Source organism: Diabrotica virgifera, chromosome 3 (assembly GCF_917563875.1).
Source record: "Diabrotica virgifera virgifera chromosome 3, PGI_DIABVI_V3a".
NCBI classification, from domain to species: domain Eukaryota; kingdom Metazoa; phylum Arthropoda; class Insecta; order Coleoptera; family Chrysomelidae; genus Diabrotica; species Diabrotica virgifera.
Genome location: NC_065445.1, coordinates 67,999,860 through 68,021,374, shown reverse-complemented (window position 1 = coordinate 68,021,374; position 21,515 = coordinate 67,999,860). Strand labels below are relative to the sequence as shown.

Here is a 21,515-nt window from a genome sequence, read left to right as displayed (position 1 = left end):
TCTCGGTTATTATAAACTTTGTACTAAGGTAAGTTAGCTTAAATCGGCCTATTTTAATCTCAGGAACCTGAGGTTAAGCTATGACCCATTCTTTACCAAACACCCTGTATAAAGCGGTATAAATTAAAAAAAGGGAAATTTATCAAACTGGTTCATAATTTTCTAATACTTCTGCTTCCCTTGTTCTTCTTCTCATTGTTCTTCTTCCTCTTCTTCATATTCTAGTTCTTCTTCTTCTTCTTCTTCTTCTTCTTCTTCTTCTTCTTCTTCTTCTTCTTGTTCATCCTGGGTGCAAGTAAATTGTCCCAATAATGACACATCGCATGGCTCCTCGATATAATCAAATGAATCCTCAATTGAGGTGATTCAACATTGGACACGACCGGTTTTGACAATTAGTGCATGCTACCGAACAAAACAGTCCAACTTTTTTGCAACCACATTTAGCGCTACATCCCCTTTTACAGTTGCAAAAAATTGTGTCAGGAGATTTTCCGGCGCAGGGGGAGTAAAGTTTGAATTGGTTCTAATGAACTGTCGACTAATTTCCATCCCCAGTCTTTTGGATCTAGCTGATAACCAAGCCACACTTGAACTTGGTAATATACCTGAAAAAGATGTTGATGAGCAGCCGCTGAGGTTGGAGGAAGACAAGATAACTGCACTTGTTTTTTGTTTCGAGTACTTTTAAAAAAACATGCATATCGAAACTTATCTAAGCACGTAGTTTTCTTAGGCGCTCCATACATAGAGAGAAGAAAGCTAATTCCGTTGGAAATAACTTCTTGTGGAGTTGAATTAGTTTTTTTAAAAACTTCAGCACATTCAAGTAAATCTTGTTTTTCAAACATTTTAAAAACAGTAGTTTTACCCCTCCTGAAAAATGCAGATGTCGTATTACAGCCAGTTATTGCGTGTAAAAATAGTATATGATTTTGACATTTTGCAAAAGTAGATAAACTTTTCGATGAATATATTTCCGATTGGTGTTGAGCTTTTCCAGGTTTAAAAAAAAAAGATAGTTTTTTCGATTGGAGTTCTACCAGTGAGTAATACGAGCAAGTCTACATCTTCACCTACAACAATAGTTGTATTTGTGAACCCCCCATTGCCCCATTGAACCATTGAATTGCTCTATGGCTGTTTCAATTATCATTACGTCAGCATCATTATTAGCTTGTTTTACCGATATATTTTCAGCAATAAACTTATCTTTCAGCATTGAAATGAACCGAGATTTGTTGTGAGTATTTGCAAGAAATTTCTGTTGAGTGATAGATACTGTCATAGATTGATCAAATAAAATATTAGAAGATAAAGATGTTGCTAAAGTTCTACGACGTTGTTCTGCAGCTTTAATATTTCTCGTAAAAAACTTTGGGACCAAAATGGCGCCGTACATACTGAACGTATTTATCTAAGATAACGTTGAATGTTTCTTCGTTATCCCACACAATGCGATGTAATAGATATCCTCCATCAATGATGTATGTCGCTTTTATGTTGTTAATATTAATATTTACCTTCTGAAAACAATCGTAAAGGGGAGACTTTTGTGTTTTACGCATTCCAATGTCGTCAAACAATGATAAAGGGTATGGAGCCAATTCATAGCCAAAATATTTTTCAATTTCGTCTTGAAATGCCCCAGTAATACTCATTCGTTGAAACAATAATACAGGGTCAACAGGTACTTTTTTATCGCGAACTTTTATGGTACTATTACATATTATATACATAGCTAAAAGAGGGACTACTTTGTCAGCGCGTTTTAATATAACCCTGCATCTCTCGGTAGACCGCAAGCTGTCTAGTAGAAACATTATCATATTTATAATCTTATATTATAATGTGTATGTGTAATATAAGTTAAGTTGACCTATAGAATATTATGTTTACTTGTATTACAGCTTCAGTGATGTATATTAGGGTGGAGCGAAGTTGACCGATATTTTTCATTTTTCTTTTTTTGAAATGGGCTAGTACCCAAAAGTTGTCTATTAGGTAGTATATTATAGGGAAAAAAATCAACCCCCTGTGTTGTAATTTAGAGGTTCCCCCCGGGACTTGAAATTTGCCTATAACGTTGTATACAATAATAGCAGCTCTTCGCTTGTATTTTATATTTTAGCATTAAAATAAAACCAAGAACTCACCACGAGGAGGTGGCTGCTAAACGAGTTCCACCACCACCCCCCTCCGCCACCGCCCTCCACCCCAAAAATTCTTTTCACCCCCTAACTCATAATGTAAATATGGTATTATGTAGTGTCTAGTGAGTACTCACGTTTTGTATTAAAATGCGGCATCTGTTGTCGTGAGTCTAATCTTGATTTGATAAATCCATCCCTGTTATCCTCCCCACAGACCGCCATAGAAGCTTCGGTAACCAGTCTGACACATCGTTCAACTGCGTGAGTATTACATGGATATTTAACAATTTCCATTTGATCTGGCATTTCTATCATAGCTAAAATGTCTTTGTTAGAAATATTAGCTAGTAATTGAGGCTTTTGAGATGTGGCTTTATCGTCGAATCCTGAAGATATCTTATACCGACCACATTACTAATGAGGGTGTTTTGCTGAGAATGCAAAAAGAAAAAGAGCTGTTAATCAAAATAAAAACAGCCAAAATCGAATACCTCGGTCACATCATGAGGAATAGTGAAAGATATGGACTGCTGCAACTGGTCTTACAGGGAAAAGTAGAGGGAAAGCGAGGACCAGGAAGGCGAAGGATTTCGTAGCTGAAAAATCTACGTACGTGGTTCAACACGACCACTACAAATCTTTTCAGAGCAGCAGTGTGCAAAGTACAGATTGCCATGATGGTCGCCAACATCCGAAACGGATAGGCACTACAAGAAGAAGAAGAAGAAGCTAGTAATGGAGGTTCCGTCAGCCTGCAAGACTGCCAATCGATGAGTTCCACAAAGTCTGTGGCATTAAAATTAATTTTTGGAATAGTAAAAAATCGTTTATATTGATTATTCTGATTTTGCTGACGAATTTTCAAGAGACGACGATAACCTAGCTCCCTTATGGACTTGGTTTCATCTGTTACCATCGCAAGTTACAGATTTTCTGGATTAGCATAGAAACCATTTCTCTGAATGACGGGATCAATAATTTCCAAAAGTTTCTTCTCAAAATTTCTGGACCATCTAATCATATTCAACAGATGACGAGGACCGCCCTTATATGACGGCTTTAGCTTAATATGGAACCATAAAGGTGCGTACACCTTTAGCACGTATTCGCTTAGAATTTGAAGATTACTTCATCATTTTTTTGGGGGGGGGGGGGTCATCATTTTTGAGCAAAGAAAACCCTTCAGAGAATTCAGGAACGGTTTTATTGGATGAATAGTTCTGACAATGTAAAGGACTGGTGTAAAACATGTACTACCTGTGCCACGAGTAAAGGACCTTACCGGAAAAGGAAGACTCATATGAGAGAGTACAATGTTTTATTTGAAAGAATAGCTTTGGACATTACCGGGTCATTTCCAGCCTGAAAGTGAAAACGAATGAAAGTATATGTTGGTCTACTAGATTACTTCACATCACGAAATTTTTAAATAAAACACCCTGTAACTCAGTAAGAAGCCACATTTTATTAAGTGATTTGAGTTAAGCCTTAATATTTTGAGCCAAGGAATCTACAGTTAAAAGATTTCCCATTATTAATGAAATAATCTGAATATTAACCAAAAAACTCGTCAAATATCAATCTAGTTATTGCGACGACGTCCCGAAAAATACTTATTTTCTGGACTAAAAGCAAAAGTGTAGGTACCTACCTACATTTTTCCACCAATAATAATTATTGTGAATAGCTCAAAACCATCGAGCTTATTCCCAAGATAAGCTCGAGGTCACAGTGGCCGATTTTGTTGTGTCGTCGCAGGTTATCATTATCGGAAATTAATTTTGAGTACCATCTTTTTTTAGTCACTTAATAGTTTCCAAAAAGTGTTTGTCTCCTGAAATGTAATGCTTCGCAGTCATGAAACACCTGGTTGCCTATTTCAGGTTCTCACAAGTTCTGCAGCGTAAGTCTCCATGACATAGTCCCATTGAATCGAGGTGTTCTTTGACTGGTGCGTATCCACTAACAGCCCGTTCACGCTTGTTGTGTGTCGGATCCGTATTTTAGTGCGCACCTACATTGGATCCGTTTTTCTCCGATCCGATCAGATCAGATCAGATCCGATCCGATCCGACAGGCGGCGCCTACATTGGATCCGTCTTTCTCCGATCAGACCGGTTTTCCGGCGAGGGTGCCTACATTGGTTCAGTAATCTTCCGACCACTGACCACCGACAATGAGTTCCGATGAAGATGTGTTAAGGAGATGATGACATTGAATTCATTTAAACATGTTAGCTTGCAACCCCCAACTTGCAACCAACTTGCAACCAGTTTGCAACCAGTTTGCAACCAAATTGCAACCAACTTGCAACCAACTTGCAACCAACTTGCAACTAAAATTGCAACTCAACTTGCAACCAATCGGAATGAAACCAAACACTTCTCGATGAGAATAGGAGAAGCTACTCCCGACGTCGGCCGATATCGGATCTGATCTGATCTGATCGGATCGGAGAAAAACGGATCCAATGTAGGCACCCCCATTTAATACTATGGGTTTATTTTCTATTCCGACGTCGGCCGACGTCGGATCTGATCTGATCGGAGAAAATCGGATCCAATGTAGGTGCGGCCTAATCGGAGGTTCCAGTGACTTAGATCTACAGACCGGGCGCGTCTCGTAAATTGCACGAATTCGCGCAATCGTACTTGAGACACTGTGTCAGGTGAGGTGTTTGAAAATTTGAGTAACTTGATTCTGTGGTGTGAAGTTCTAAAACTTTTAAGTGTGGTTAAACTTTTGTTTTATTTTCAGTGTTCTTTTTGTTGTAAGTAGAAAATGAATCGTTGTACTAAGTGTTTAGTTTCTTTCGAAGAATTAAAGGCTGTACAAAAAATTGTAGTCCCGATAAAACCCACCATAGATGCTATAAGAAATCAAAAAGATATCAATTTGGGTTTTCCATCCACATCCAGAATACCCTCCAATAAAAAAATTATCCCTCAGAGGAAATTTTTTCCAACGAAAAAAATTAAAAAGGTCAAAATTTCAAAAGCCGTCCTCAGAAGAATCCGATATGATGGCTGCAAAATTTTGATTCAAAAATAATTTATTTTTTTATGTGTCAATATAAAATATATATTTTAAAATAAAATTGTTTTATTTTTTGAGAAAAAATAAAAAATACAGCATACTTACAGTACTTTTTTTGAAATGCTATTTTCCAAAGTTTATAAAATTTCTTTCTTTTTTTTTTGTTTATATTGGCATGACCTTTATGTCATTCGGCCAGTCACAACATGAGTATTAGTGTCATGTGTAGTGTGTATGTTGAGTAAGTGTCTTGTTACTTTGCAAAGTCGACGTCAAACGGATTGCGAGCAGTCGTTGCTGCAAGAGGTGGACATACCCGCTATTGAATTGTTTTGTTTTGTTGTTAATTTTGTTTTGTTTTGTTAATTTTAGTGCGCTTGATAATTTTAATGAAATAAACCTTCAGAGCAAGTTTTTATTTACAGCTCTTACAATAAAAGAGATATTCGGATAATTCAAAAAACAAAACCTTAGTGATAACTCCATGATAACACAAAAGGAGCCCTCCAATTTTTCCACAGAATTTTATAAAGTTAGGAGAAATTACAACGCTTCCATTAACCCACGTATAATGCCATCTAAGCAAAAATTTGTTGTTACTGGAATAATAACTACCGACACCAATACATGTACCTACAAACTGATGCAAGAATCAATCTTGAAAATCAGAGTACAAATAATAAAGTAATAGATTGTCAAACTTAATCAAAAATTTTGGGTGGCGGAATGTCCTGGGGGTGAGTTTAACCCCTCATAAGGGGTGAAACTCACCCCCAGGACAAAAGCACACAGAGGCCCAATATCATTTTTATTCTTTAACATGTTATCTATGTGTTTGCCAAATTTCATGTCAATCCAAGCGGTGCTTTAAAATTTAAAGCAAAAACCGTGATACAATGTATTATAAGTTGCTAGCAGTTGCTAAGGGCAACCGACACAATAAATCATAGTCGTAACGAAAAATAAATCTCCATTACACTTTAAAAATCATTTTTAATAATTAAATGTAATTTTCGGTTAAAATAATTTTTATTTTAAGATAATATAAGTCTTTCTTTAGTCAATGACTGTGAAATAATTTCTTAATTATTATAAATAAAGTCACTACGATTAAGGAAAACAAAAACAATTATCTCGGCTTCAGTTGGTCGTAGAAAATTTTTATTTATTTTTAAATGTTTATTTTGTCGTTAGCAACAATAACGTGCAAGTTAAAAACTCATAGGATGTACAGGGACGGCTTCAGTTCTAAATGTTTATAACGAAATTTGCCCCCTTATTTTCAAACCCAAAATAATAGGTTGAAAAATGTTATACGCATTTATTTACATCAGAATATGAAAATATAAGTCTTTAGAAGGAGAGTGGTTCTTGGATTAACTCTGTACGATTTTTTTTCAAAAGTTATAGCCTTGGACATTTGACCTCTTGGGATAAACAAATTATAATATCTAAACAACAAGTTCACCAATCGGGCACTACAATTTTTTTTATGTTTAGTATTGAAAGATCTTTATTTGAAAGCCTTAAAAAATACATGAAAGTTATTTTTACAATAAATAAGGCAATTGCAAAAAACGGCCATTTTGGACATTTCGCAGGCTGTTTTGCAATAACGTATTAACAAAATTAAACTTGCAATAGCTCAAATTGTAGGTTTTTTAATTTACTACAATTTTCTATTTAAAAATTTTTCTCTAAAATGATAATCCTAAGCTGCAAAATTAAAAATCTTTAAAAATTGTAAATTTAACAAATAAAAATCGTCATAAATAAAAAACCGCACACAATTTTTGGTTACATTTTAGTATAAGTTATTCCTGGCATCGTCCTTTACGACTTTAACTTTCAAAAATTCCTGAATTATATCACGTTTTTTCACCCACAGCCTGGGGTAAATATGGTATGAAGTACCATACCTGAGAACATTAAATGTAATGGGTAAACATGGTTTTGTTTTGTGGGGATTCATGATCTTATCGGCACTTTCAAAAATGCTGATTTCTTATTAGTCCGTCCGCTATAACTTTTCTCATGCGGTACGATTCAATTTCAATCAAATTAAGTGAAAACATAAATTGAAACGAACGTCGATGTGTATATGTTACAGTTCAAGTTGATTATCCAGTTGGAGTTGACTCCAACTAGTTGGAGTCGACTCTAACGGCTGGTTTCAGTAAAAGTTGATTATAAATATAAAATGAAGATTTATATTCAACATTTACTAGTAAAAGTAGACTCCAACTAGGAAAAGTATACTCTTCCCAATGCCATTTAGTAAAAGTTGATTCTGATTCACACAAACAGCCGATTCTAGAAATTAAATGTTACTGAATATTTTCAAATTAGTCTAGGCTGTATCGTCGCCCCCGTTAGGTAAATTACTCCGATTCGAATTTTTTGCACAAACTTACTTAAAAAGAGGTCCTTATAATAACAAATCTACTGGGTGCCAGGCAGTACCTTGATCGATAAATTGTTTAAACAATTTTTTTAGACAAATTCACAAAAATAATTTTTTCACTTCGAACAATTTTTTTTAGATCATTTGGGTTAGTCTGTGCAAAAAAAGGTATTTTGTGATTTTTCTCTAAAATTGATTGTTGTCGAGTTATACGCGATTTAAAATTTGAAAAATGCGAAAATAGCCATTTTCAAGGCTTAATAACTCGGTTAAAATCCATTATTATGAAAGTCAGAAAGTGACCAAATCAAAGTTTATAGTCCCCTCTACAAGATCCAGCAGAAATTTTTGTCACTACAGTAGTCTCTCTTTATAACGATTCCCTATATAACGATAATTCCTCTATAACGATCAAAATACTAAACATTGTTTGGTTCGTCATAAGGACAATGTATTAATTCTTTCTCTATACCGATATCGTTCTCTCTTTATAACGATAACTTTTCAATATTCGATGACCTCACTTTTCAAGAAACAACTGATAACCATTTGCGTTTGGCAATAACTAAGATAACTAAACCGTGAGAATTTTACCAATTAAAGATAACACTTAATTGAAACACAGGGAATAACTGAAAAAGCTCTTGCGAAGGTGTAACTTGATAAAAAGTGATTAGTGAGTGATTCATTTTGTGGCTCTAATTTACCAAAAATTTGGTGGTTCAAATTTCAATCCGATATGCAGAAAGTTGAGTACACGCATTTATCGTTCGGGTGGTGTGCCTTAACTATTTTCACACAGATGTTGTCCTCTATTGACTATTGACGACTTCTAAGTTTCAATTTCGGTTGTATCTCGGTCTGTGAACAGTCAAGATGTTTTCGAAAAAGCGTAGAGTACTCTCGGTTAAAGAAAAGTTATCGATAACTCGGGCAATAGAGAAAATTAACACAAGTTATTTAGTACAGTATGATTACTATTACAATAACGATTTTTCTCTCTCTCTCTCTCTCTCTCTCTCTCTCTCTCTCTCTCTCTCTCTCTCTCTCTCTCTCTCTCTCTCTCTCTCTCTCTCTCTCTCTCTCTCTCTCTCTCTCTGTATAACGATCTCTCCTTATAACGATGAAAATTCCCGGTCCCTTGCATATCGTTATAGAGAGAGAGGACTGTATTTTATTACTAAGCTTTATCTTTAATTATTAACAATGAGCGCTAAGTGCGTATTAGGCGGCCGTCAATGGTGAGTGCTAAAGAGATGCACCATTCCGGCCGTCCAATGGTGAATCTCACTGGCACTCACATTGACGGCCGCCTTAATACACGTTTAGCGCTCATTGTTGATAATTAAAAATAATATCTTATTAATGAAATAATGACAAAAATTTCTTCAGGATCTTATAGAGGTAGCTTTAATTTTTGATTTTTTTTAGTTTCTGACTTTCATAATATATAATATCGTATGGCATTTTTGCCTTTCGGACAGTTCCGGCGCCAATTACATCTTTAACCCTGTTTCAAGTAACTAGTGTCGATGTACACTAGCCCAGGGGAACCGACGGCTTAACGTGCTCTCCGAGACACGGTGAGACGGCTCGTGTCATTATTGGAAATGAAAATGGTTTGTCTTTGGCAGGACCGCAAATAATGATATGTACCACCAGTAGTACATGTACCACAAATTGAGAACCGCTGCTTTACATAATATGAGATAGAGTAGATAAAAATTATTTTTGTGAATTTGGTTAACAAAAATTGGTTAAAGAATTTTTCGACCGCGGTACCGCGTGACACCCTGTGTATTTGTTATAAGGATTGTTATACGGATGTATTTCTTTGAGTAAGTTTGTGCAAAATATCGAATCAGAATAATTTACCTAACGGAGGCGACGTTACAGACTATACTAATAAGTAGTTGAAACGGTCAAAACAAAAAAACGCACACTCATCAAAAATGCACTTGAGATTCTCGTATAATCAACATTTACTGAATCGATCCAGGAAGAGTCAACTCCAACTAGTAAAAGTTGATTTAAATTTTTAAAATCAACTTTTACTGCTCGTTTCAGTTGGAGTTGACTCCAACTAGTTGGAGTCAACTCTAACTGAGAATCAACTTGAACTGTAACATATATACGTTTTGTATACTATATACTACACACATCGGCGTACGTTTCACTTTCTGTTTTGACTTAATTTGATTGAAAATGAATCGTACCGCATGGGAAAAGTTATAGCGGACGGACTATATGTAGGTACATCCTACATTTTATTAGTTTATTATAATATAATATTATTATAATATAGATTCTCACAGTTGCCTCGCGTAGATCGCGTAAAAATTTGTAGGGAAGAGTAGGATAAAACGGGATAGTCGGATAAAACGGAATACCTAGTCTAGAGATCAAACTAGTGCTGCTATCAATCGGAAAACGACAGAAACTTGTTATAAGTCCTCATTTTAACATTCTCAGTTTGTTTTACCTCGATCTCGCTATTTGATGAAAAGTTGTTAAGTTTAGAATTGTTTGACTATATTTTTTTACTACTTTGTACTTTTAAGTGCGTTGTTTTCTACATTATACTGGCTAAATATATACAGATATAATTCCGGTGACTATTACATTTAATTAAGCACTCATTAACGAATATTCTCATGTGTAGTCTATCTAATTTTACTTTCACTTTTAGGCAGCAGCCATTTCTGTTTTGAAAAATGTCTGAGTTGGACAAAACGGGACACTTGTAAGTTGGATAAAACGGGATAGTTTCTTATGTCCCGTTTTATTCACCTATTTATTTGTTTGCCTATTAATTTTTTAAATAGCGATATGAAGCGTGTTCTCATACCGCAGAAAAGAAAAATATATTTTTATATGACTTTTGTTGTGATGTATTTACCTAGTCCTAAATAAAAGGTCTTATTTCCCATTTTGCAATAAAACACAAAAAATGCCAACAATTTTTAAGTTTCTAACTACTAAAGATATTGTTCTTTCAAGAGTAAATTTTGCTGTGCAGTTTTATGTCTAGTTAATTATACTTTTTAGATAATTTTACTCAAAAAATTAAATATTGTGAACCTATCCCGTTTTATCCAACGGTGATGTGCTAAAACGGGATGTGTATGACTTTAGTACATTTTTTTTTTGCTATTTTCCAGTCATTAAAAATAGCTAAAAATATGTTTTTTGTGTGCTTAAATAACTGTTATCCGTATAAAAAATAATAGGATGATAATATCTTTAACCCATTTTCCGCAGTAAAAATAAACAAGAATGGTATCCCGTTTTGTCCAACTCTCCCCTACCAGCTTCGATCTTGGCGGTAACCGAATATTATTCGAAGTATGGTGGTACAGGGTTACTATGACCATCTTCTCCCGGTAAGGGTGGTTAACCCTTATCCGAGGGGTGGAATGATTAAGAGTCGTATCACTGCTTAAGTTGTTTTATTATACTTGCATGAGTATAAGCTGGTAGCAAGCTACGCGACGTCGTCTCGCGGAGTGGAGATGATACTATTTTAATATGAATAATCTTACGTCTAAGAAAGTATAATGAGGAATGTGGAATGTGGAATCCCTTACTATGTTTTGATTGTATAAGTATATTTGAAAGTGCCGAGTCAGCGGCGACCCTGAAAGGTGTTTATAGTAAACACCGACCGTGACTGTATGTATAACTACTCCTCACAATCTAGGTCAATAATATTTATGTAACGAAAGATATTTGTCTATGATAACATTTAAATAATTGAAAGAAATTAACGTAGATAATTAAAGGGTGTTTTAAAAGATATCTAATAAGTACAGATGAATTCTTGTACACCTTTCCCTTCTAAGAATTTTCTGACTACGGGGAAGAAAATTTTGCAAGTAGTGCTACCAACCAATACTGTGTTGTAATCAATACAAAATTTTTTTATTTTATATAAAGACTTTCCTAAAACTACGTAAATACATAAATAAAAATAAAAATGTTCGTTTAACAACATTGTTTCATTACACTTGTCACTCACTGTGTTTTCGGATTGTAAGCATATAATCTATTCTTATGTATTTCCTTGATTTTATTGTTTTCTATTCTGATTTTACAATTAACGTTATTTACTTCTGTTATTGTGAAGGGGCCTACATAAAGACTATCAAACTTACCATTCTCTTCCCTTTTTACCAGGACCAGGTCTCCTATTTTAAAGTGTTGAGGTGTTGCTTTGAGCTAATTCTTTTCTTGCCGCTCTTTTTTGTTTTTTAATAAGAAGGTTCTAGCTCTCTCGTGTGCGCTTTGTAGTTTGTATCGTAACTCATTGTAGTAGGCATCTATATTGTAACATGGTTGAATCTCCTGTGTAAGGTCTTCCGGTAGGTTAACCTTCCTGCCATATAATAGTTCGAACGGTGTGTATCCATGATACGCGTTAGGGGTTGTATTGTAGCAGTATGTGAACATTCTGCAACACACATCCCAATTTTCTCTGTCTTCGTCTATGAATGCTCTTACGTACTCGTTCAACGTTCTGTGTAGTTTTTCGCAACTTCCAATGGACTGTGGGTGGTATGCCGTTGAAAAGTTGTGCTCTATTTTTAATAGCTTTGTTAATTCCTGCATTACTCCGTTCTTATACTCTGTGCCTTGGTCTGTTCTTATTTGCTTCATGAGTCCGTATGTTGGTATGAAATGATCAAAGATTCCTCGTGCTATTGTCTCTGCTTCTTTATTGCACACTGGTATGCTGACCGCGTATTTTGTCAGTTCACACAACATTGTGATACAGTATCTATTACCTTCATTACTTCTAGTGAATGGACCTATTGTATCTATGTATACTATGTCCCATGGTTTGGAAGATGTGTCCGATATCACGAACTCTTCGACATGTGTTCTTTTCGGTTTGTTAATTTGACATTTGTGGCATTGTTTAACGTATTTTCTTACGTCTTTTTTCAAATTTTTCCATCGGAATCTTGCCTTTAGCTTCTTTATTAGTCTATTATTCCCTACGTGTCCTCCGAACATCGGGTGATTATGGTATTCTTCTATTAATCTGTGTTTTTCTTTGTCGTCTTTTATTGTTTCTGGTACTTCACATATGTATATTTCTATATTCTTCAATTTTTTATTTCCTTCTTTAATAAATTCATCAATTGTGCACAATTTAAAAATAATATCATTTACGTATATCTTTACTTTACGTACTGCATTCTCTACCGCCAGCTTATCAAGCTGTGCCAACGCTTGGTTTAAATCGAAATGATCCAATCCTCTGGCTATGCTTTTACTGCATTTTATTTTGTTTTTGGCCCTAATGCTCAGTCTTGGTGAGATTAGTTCTGCTCCAAAGGACAAAATTGGTAGTCTATGCGCCTCTAAATTATTTAGTACCTTCCTTACTGTCTGTTTGGTGGCTTCTGGCTGTAGTGCGATCACTTTCAGCCTTTGTTTGTCTTGCTTCTTTCTCCTTTTCTCTTGCTTGAGCTCTTGTTATAGCTAGTATATGGGTGTTGTCTATGTATAGGTTCTTTAGTTGATGCAATGTTATTCTTGAAAGGCTGTCTGCGTAGTTACTTTTCCCTGTTATATATTCTATTTCGAAGTCATATTCTTCTAGGTCTAATCTGATCCTCGTGAGTTTTGAGGTTGGTTCTTTCATTGCAAATAGGTGTGTCAAAGGTTTATGGTCTGTTTTTACTTTGAATGTTGGTGCTCCATATAGATAACATTTAAAATAATTAATTCCCCAATGAATCGCTAGTAACTCCTTAACGATTATAGGTTTATTGCCTTCTCCTTTACTAAAACTTCTTGATGCATATGCTATAGGTAGGTCTATTCCGTTGTAATCTTGACTTAGGATTGCTGAACAACTCTCATTGGATGCGTCTGTTGTTAGGATAAACTGTTTGTTGAAATCAGGATATTTTAAGATTGGTGGTTTCGTCAGAGATGCTTTAAGCTTTTTGAATGCTTTTTCACACTCCTCAGACCAAAAAAATTCTACTCCTTTCCTAGATAATCTGTTGAGTGGTCTGCATATTTCCGCAAAATTTTTAATAAAACGTCTATAATAGTTGCAAAATGCTACAAATCTCTTTGTTTCTTCCGCTGTCTTAGGTGTCGGGTATTGTTCAATTGCTGCATACTTCGCTTTGTCGGGTGATACTCCCTCTTGAGAAAGATCATGTCCTAAATATGTTACTTCCCTTCTAAAAAATTGACATTTTCCTGGGTTAAGTTTCAAATTGAATTTTCGACATGTCTCGAATGTCTTTTTCAGGTTGTCTAAGTGATGTTTTTCGGATATTCCTATTACTACGATATCGTCCATGTAAAGAAATGCTTTGTCTGGTGTTAATCCTGAAAATGCTATTGACATCATTCTTGAAAAACTATTCGGGCTTACATTTAATCCAAAAGGTAATCTGGTAAATTGAAATGCTCCGTTTTCCGTGCTAAACGATGTGTATTTTCTCGATGACTTTTCTAATGGTATTTGATGAAAACCTGACATTAAGTCTATAACTGAAAACCATTTTGCTCTTCCTAGTTGATCTAATATCGAATCTATTCTTGGTAATGGGAATTTGTCTGTAACTATCTTCTTGTTCAATTGTCTAAAATCTATGCATAATCTCCATGCTTTTCTCCCATCTATAGCTTTTTTCGGTACAGTACTACTGGGCTGTTGTACTCGGATGTAGATGGTTCTATGATTCCTTGGTCTCTCAGTTTTTGCACTTGTCGATTTAATTCCTCTGTTTGCGCATGAGGTGTCCTATAATTCTTGATATATACCGGAGTTTTGTCTTTAACTCTTAGTTTCTGTTCGTAGAAATTGTTACAGGTTAACATATCATGCCTTAGGGCGAATATGTCTGAATATTCTTCGCATAACGATACTAAGTTGTCTCGTATGTATTCTGGTATGTCTAATTTCAGTGATTCTCGTAATTCTTTTTTTCTATCCTTGCTGTCGTTGACTAGTCTATATATGTTGAATAGTTTAATGTCCAACGTCCTGATTGTGCTTGCCTCTACATTTACTGTTTCGTATGTTGTGTTCAAAATTTTGATGTATGGATTATTACTTGAAATAATTGCTCTTGCTATAAATATTCCTGGTTGTATTTCTTGTTGCTCCACTATCCTGTCGTTCTTTAGCGTTTTAAAAATTTTGACTATTCTGTAAATTTCACATCGGGGTGGTATTACTATGGTGTCATTATCTATATTATCCAGAATTTTCGTACTAATGTAACAATCGTTGTCCTCTTTAATGTGCATTTTAAGGTTTGCGTAGTCCAGTATACATTGAAAGTTAGAAATAAAGTCTCTCCCAATGATTCCGTCTGTTGGAATTGGAAAGTTAGGTTCTACCAATTGAAAGATGTGTTCGAATCGAGTTCCTTTTACTTCTAGTGTTGTCTCAACTTCTCCCATTGTTTGCAACTCTCCTTTAGTGACTCCTTTTATTTTCGCCTTTGTGTTTGGTTTCACCTGTTCCTTCATAAAATCTTGTGAACATTTTAGTATTGAAATATCAGCTCCTGTGTCTATGATAAAGGTGCTTGTGTTTTCAAGGATTCCTGTTTTCATTCGTACAAAGTTCGTTAGGTTTAGGTCGAAGTTGTAAATGTTATATTTTATTTCTGCCTGTGTGCTTCCAACTTCTTGTTCATTCAAAACCCCAACTGCTGGTTTTCTTGTTCTTCTTGACTGTCCTCTATCTCTAGTAACCTTACGTTCCTGTTACGTCCTCCTCTCTGGTTTCCTCTGTATGTTTGATTGTTAAATTGTCTGTATCCTCTATTCGAATAATTTCGTTGATTGTCCGTTGCTTCTCCTTCGTTCCGTTGTCCGAAGTTATTTCTTCTTCCTCTGTCATATTTGTTATGGTATCCTCTTCTGTATTGCTGCTGTCCTCTCCTATTCTCGTAGTTTGTCCTATAATTTAAGACTCTTCCTTGTGCATTTTCTTCAGTCGTATCGATCGATAAAAATTTAGATACTACTTCCTGCGGTGATGTAAAGTTACCTGCTTCCAGTATTAGCTTAGCTTTCTCTGCATTAACGTTTCGTTTCATTGTTGTTACTACTGTTTCCGTCGTATATTTCTTCGCTAACTCCAGTGGCATTCCTTCCGCTATGTATGCTACTTTTAATTGTTCTGCTAACTCTTCCACTTCAGATGCGTACACTGCTGCATATCTATGCCCTTGCCTTTTCTTGGCTAATTTGGCTATTAAATTCTTCGGATTATCACCTCTTAGTTCTTTCTTCAGTGCTTCAGCTATCCGTGGAATCGTATCTTCCGTGGTTATTAGGTTCCTAGCCTTATTGGTAAGTCGTGTTTTTATTAGCGTTACAGCTGTGTCTTCATGACCTTCTGTCAATTTTCCAAGTAGTTCTAATGCGTCCAAAAATGGTTGTAATTTCCCTGCGCTTCCATCGAACTCGTTGGGCAATATCTTGCTTGCGATATTCAAAAATTCATTGATTGTCAGAGCCATGTTTAATATTGTTATATCTTGTTTTATGTCACCTTTTTCCTCTTCTATTTCGTCGTTAATTATTTCTTCTTCTACTTCCTCGTCGCTTTTTCCTTCTTCTACTTCCTCGTCGCTTTGTTCCTGTTCAACTTCCTTGTCGATTGGTTGATGTATTGAATTTGGAACCACTGTTCTTACATTTACTGCTTGAAATGAGCGTATAACTTTGTCTCTGATTTTTCCAAAATATTTGTTGCACGCTTCCCTCTGTTTGTCCGAAAGTGCTTCCCAGTTTTTCTTAGTTAAGTGCGTGAACTTGTTATAAGATTTAATTAGCTGTGTCGTTACTTCTTCCTGTATGTCCTTAGATTTCGGTACTTTTTTCTTTAAGACCCTTCTGCTTTGTCTTCCTACTTCTTGCGCAATTTCCTCAACTATTTTGACAAAATCTTCCCAAGTAACTTTGTTGCTACTCATTTATACATAATTTTTCTATCCTCAGTTCCTGCACTTCTTAGCGAAAATATAAATTCGATAGTCTTACGGTGTATATAGATATGTAGTATATAGATATATAGAAAAAATAATAACGAGATAAAATAATACGTCAATATATGGTAAAAAATATGTAAAAAAATTGCAATAATAATAAATAAAAGTTCAATAATAAATAACGTTATATTAACCCTTGTAAATAAGTAGTTAGAATAATAATGTAGTAATAATAACGTCTAAGAAAGTATAATGACGAATGTGTAATGTGGAATGTGGAATCCCTTACTATGTTTTGATTGTATAAGTATATTTGAAAGTGCCGAGTCAGCGGCGACCCTGAAAGGTGTTTATAGTAAACACCGACCGTGACTGTATGTATAACTACTCCTCACAATCTAGGTCAATAATATTTATGTAACGAAAGATATTTGTTTATGATAACATTTAAATAATTGAAAGAAATTAACGTAGATAATTAAAGGGTGTTTTAAAAGATATCTAATAAGTACAGATGAATTCTTGTACAGAAGTGTGAATTGAAACGCCGACATCCGATTTAATATACGAATCCGACACACGACAAGTGTGAACGGGCCGTTAGAAGGCCTATTACGACTCTGAGCTGATTTCTGTTTGTTCCCCGCAGCACCTCAGTCTTTTTAGTGAATGTCCGCACAATGTAGATTTTGCCATGTGCTTGGCCGGGTATACTTTCCAGCAAGAGTTTTGGTGTCTGATATGTTTGCATCAAGTTGTTGTCGAATGCTCCCGGTATGCCGAGAAATGCACCCAAAATCAATTCTTGATTTACCAGAACATACTCCATTTTCTGTACAAAATGTTAAGAATTGCATTGGGAGAAATGCTGTTTTTTGAGCTAATATAAGAACAACATAATCTTACCTTGATTCTTCAGCTATTTTCATAAATTCAGTTTTTGGATTTGCAAATTGGTATATACATGGCAGAGTTGATCTAGTTGTGTAGTAAAGATCTATTCCCTGCTTCGTTCTCTCCAAACTAAATTTATTCATGCATATAAAAGAAGCAATGATGTGATCACCTAAAGTAATAAAGATAAGTAAAAAATCGAGTCAGAGACATTAGAGGATAGCAAGGTCAAGGAAAAGGGAAGTGAGGTTAGCAAAACAACATGGGTAGAAAAAAGTTTATATTTCAATCTTTAAAAGGAAAACTTCTAAAGGCAGGGCTTGTATGGCTAAAATGGGTCAATAATGTAACGTCAATGAAACACATTTGACATAAATGTAGGTAGTAGTCCATTGAAATGTTACATTTTTTTAATGTTGTTCTAAAGCTCTTGTGGAATTTTTATAATCAACTATTTTTAATGGAAAGAAGCCACAATTTTACCAAAAAATGATTTTATTAACGTTTCGAAGCCCAAGTTTCGAAGCAAATTCCCCGGTAGAATGCAGTAGGATGTGGTTACCCATACTGAAAGAGGAAGTCAATAGAAAGAAAATACCAAGATTAGTAAGTCAATAATATCGAGCTAGTACATATTTTATATTTTAGTATTACTTATATATCTAGTATTATTAATATTATTTATAATTTAAACATATTAAAATCAGAATTTGGTATTAGTTTTTTGAAAGTAAATTAAATGTAAGACCAAATACTTACGATGTCGGGATAGTATCACGAGGGTTTTTCCTGGTTTTCCCTCGATATTTACTATGGAATCTCTAACGCGAGAATTTTACTGTCATCGTTGCATTTGGTTGTCTTTTTAAAGACAGATCACATGCTATGATTTTTTTGTGACGGATATTCTTGAGCTGGGATTGATTTCATGTAATCGAATGAACTATCTTTTAGTAAAGTCGTCCCAGGAACGCAACTCATAAATATTGGCGATATCATTTTAAAGTCTTCTACTTTAAAATGTATAATATACGTCTGAATTGCCAATATAAATGAGTCAGATTAAATAAATTATTAGAAGAATTTTTTTACTTAGCAACAACATTTTTGTTTATTTTAGTAGTATTTTGTATTTTGACAACGAAACCCGATTTGGGCTTCGAAACGTTAATAAAATCATTTTTTGGTAAAATTGTGGCTTCTTCCCATTAAAAATAGTTGATTACATTTTTTAGGCCATACCATTTGTTAGAGAAGTCAATTTTATTTTTTGAATGTGCAGAGGGGATCAGTAGAAGCTTAAGTTCAAGTTTTTGGGATCGCCACCCTTGTCCCCCAGCCGCCATCTTGGAAAAGAGATGCAAAGGGGTTTCGCGCTATATATCGTAAACTACCAACGCTACGGAAAATCTAATAAAACATAAAATGTAGCAAATTAAATTTTCTACAATTTTGTTTGTTATACTTTTTATCGTCAAGTGACCAACAAAAAAGATAAAAACAAAAATAAGTAAAAGTTTTTTAACAAGTTTCCTTTTGGAGGTTATAACTTTTTTTCAGTTCATTATACAATAAAATAACATTATAGCAATTTTGTACAGGGTTTTTCAGCGAACAATTTCCACCATAAAGGTTTTTAACTCTATTTATTTATCTAGGTTTTACAGCGCTCCAAACTTGACCAGATTCTCGAATGCTCATAGGGAGACAATAAAAACAAAACGTTAGGCTTACTTTTCTACCTTAATATTTTTTTATTCATATAATTTATTATGATTTTAACATTCCTATGCTATTATTAATCTATTTTTAACCTTTCTCCCCACTATAAAACTTAGAACTCTAAGCATATACAGAAAAGGCCCAAGAAGTTGTTTGAGGACTAATTCGCCGGTCCAGAAGCAGCATGACGCAACCGAAAAATTTAAAATTCTTTAGAAGAGCAAAAAAAAAACGATTTTTAAATATTGAAAATAGGGATTAAATGAAGAGTAATCGTCCAGGAGCATCGGTATGCCGTTTGTTTTTTGACAACGATGGCTTTTATTTTCATCGATATTGGTTCGAATTTCATTTTCTTAATTTAATCGCACCATTTTCAACCCTATCTACAGTTGCGTCATTATGCATCTGAAACAAGGTCTAACATAGCGCGTATTTCAGTAACGACGCAACTACCCTATAGTGACTCAGCACATTTTTACAGTTCAGGAATTGACAAAATTTGCAGTTACGTCATTTTTCTTCCGTACCGGACTGAATATCTGCCTGATATTACTTTTATTATTATAATTTATCCTAGGTGGCACAGCAGTCGGTCCCCCTCTACTTAACTTATTCTTACAGTTTTGCTACCTATTTGGCCACGTGCAGCCATATTAACAATTGTAAAAAGTATTTTGAGTTTTATAGATAATACTATTGAGAGTCTTGTGGGTAAAATTTACATTTTTGTAATTAGATAAGCATTTTGTGTTTTTTGTAAGAGCGCATCATTAGTGGTAGTTATTCTATTTGTAAGAAATCTCTAGGGAAAATTATTTGTCAGTGGGAAAGTCGAGCCATCTTTACTCACTGTTGTCGGCGAACGTTTTTCGTCTCTTTATGTGGTGGAAATAAAGACGATTCTCTGGAAACCCTGAGATACAAACGATTCGCTAAAACAGTGACAAAAAATGCATTTAATCTCTTCTCACTTCCTCCAACACAAGATGCAGCCCATTTCCACAGACTCCGAGTGTATCACCAGATTCAGTCATGGCTCGGTAAACATTGTGATCTAGAAAATTGGGGCTGGAAAAAGCATGGAAAATTTTGGATACCAATCCAAACTTTCAAGCCTCCAGTACCCCCGAGCTTATGAAATTCATCTTTAGCAGATGCAATGTAAACTGGAAGTGGATCAGGTTACTAAAAAGCAGACCTTAAATGTTCAACAGTATGCCTCTATTGTGGTGATGAAAGTTGCAGCAACATCGTGGACATATCAACATTAATTATTGAAGAAAATGAATTGGTAGATGAATTACCGACAATGACGCCAACTCTAACTCTCATTATACCACAAAAATTCACCTCGGATACTGATTCAGATCTTGACTCGCAGCCTAGACCATCGAAAAAATAATAACTATGATAGATCTTTATCAACATAATATAATAATAAATATCTATTATTTTGTCTAGAAATTGTCAGTGGATTAGGCCTGTTGGGGATACCACACAAAAACGCGCTCCAGACTCTACCCCATAGGTGGCTGGGAAACGGGTCAAAAATAGCTTAATAATAGCATAGGAATGTTAAAATCATAATAAATAAATACATAGATAGAAAAGTAAACCCAAGGTTTTGTTTTTATTGTATTCCTATGAGAATTCAAGAATCTGGTCAAGTTTGGAGCGCTCTAAAACCTAGATAAATAAATAAAATTAAACAACTTTATAATTGAAATTGTTCGTTGAAAAATCCTCTATAAAATCGCTATGATGTTATTTTATAGTAAAATGAACGGAAAAAAAGTTATAACCTCCAAAAGCAAACTTCTTACAAAATTTTCTCTCATTTTTGTTTTTAACTTTTTTGTTGGTCACTTGACGATAAAAAGTAATTGATATAAAATTGTAGAAAATTTAATTTGCTACATTTTATGTGTAATTAAATTTTCTGTATGGTTGTTAGTTTAGGAGATACAGCGCGAAAGCCCTTTGCACCCCTTTTTCCAAGATGGCGCCCGGGGGACAAGAGCGACAACCCCAAACACTTGAACTTAAGCTTCTGCTGGACCCCCTACACATTAAAAAAATAAAATTAACTCCTCTAAGAAATGCAACCCTAAATGTAACATTTCAATGATAGCGCAAATCGGTGATAATGTAATTATAAAAACAAACGACCCATTTTTTTATTGGCCTATTTAACTTTTTAGAAGTTCTTCTTCTTCTTTCTGCTTCCTTAATAGGCTCGCGCCTGTTCCATCTTCGGATGCGTCCTCATCAGATATCCAGGTTGTCAGTCCATCTCTTCCTTGGCCTTCCTATAATCCTTCGACC

General features: G+C 34.8%; 1 protein-coding gene across 2 annotated transcripts in view; it reads right to left on the bottom strand.

The window, feature by feature from the left end:
- LOC126881893 (alpha-tocopherol transfer protein-like) overlaps positions 1–21,515 on the bottom strand; it is a 110,822-nt gene that overhangs the window by 48,084 nt on the left and 41,223 nt on the right. For both annotated transcript variants that reach the window (XM_050646544.1, XM_050646543.1), the window contains exon 2: positions 17,478–17,637. In XM_050646544.1, the coding sequence (XP_050502501.1) occupies positions 17,478–17,637 (160 nt within the window). The remainder of the gene's footprint in view (positions 1–17,477; positions 17,638–21,515) is intronic.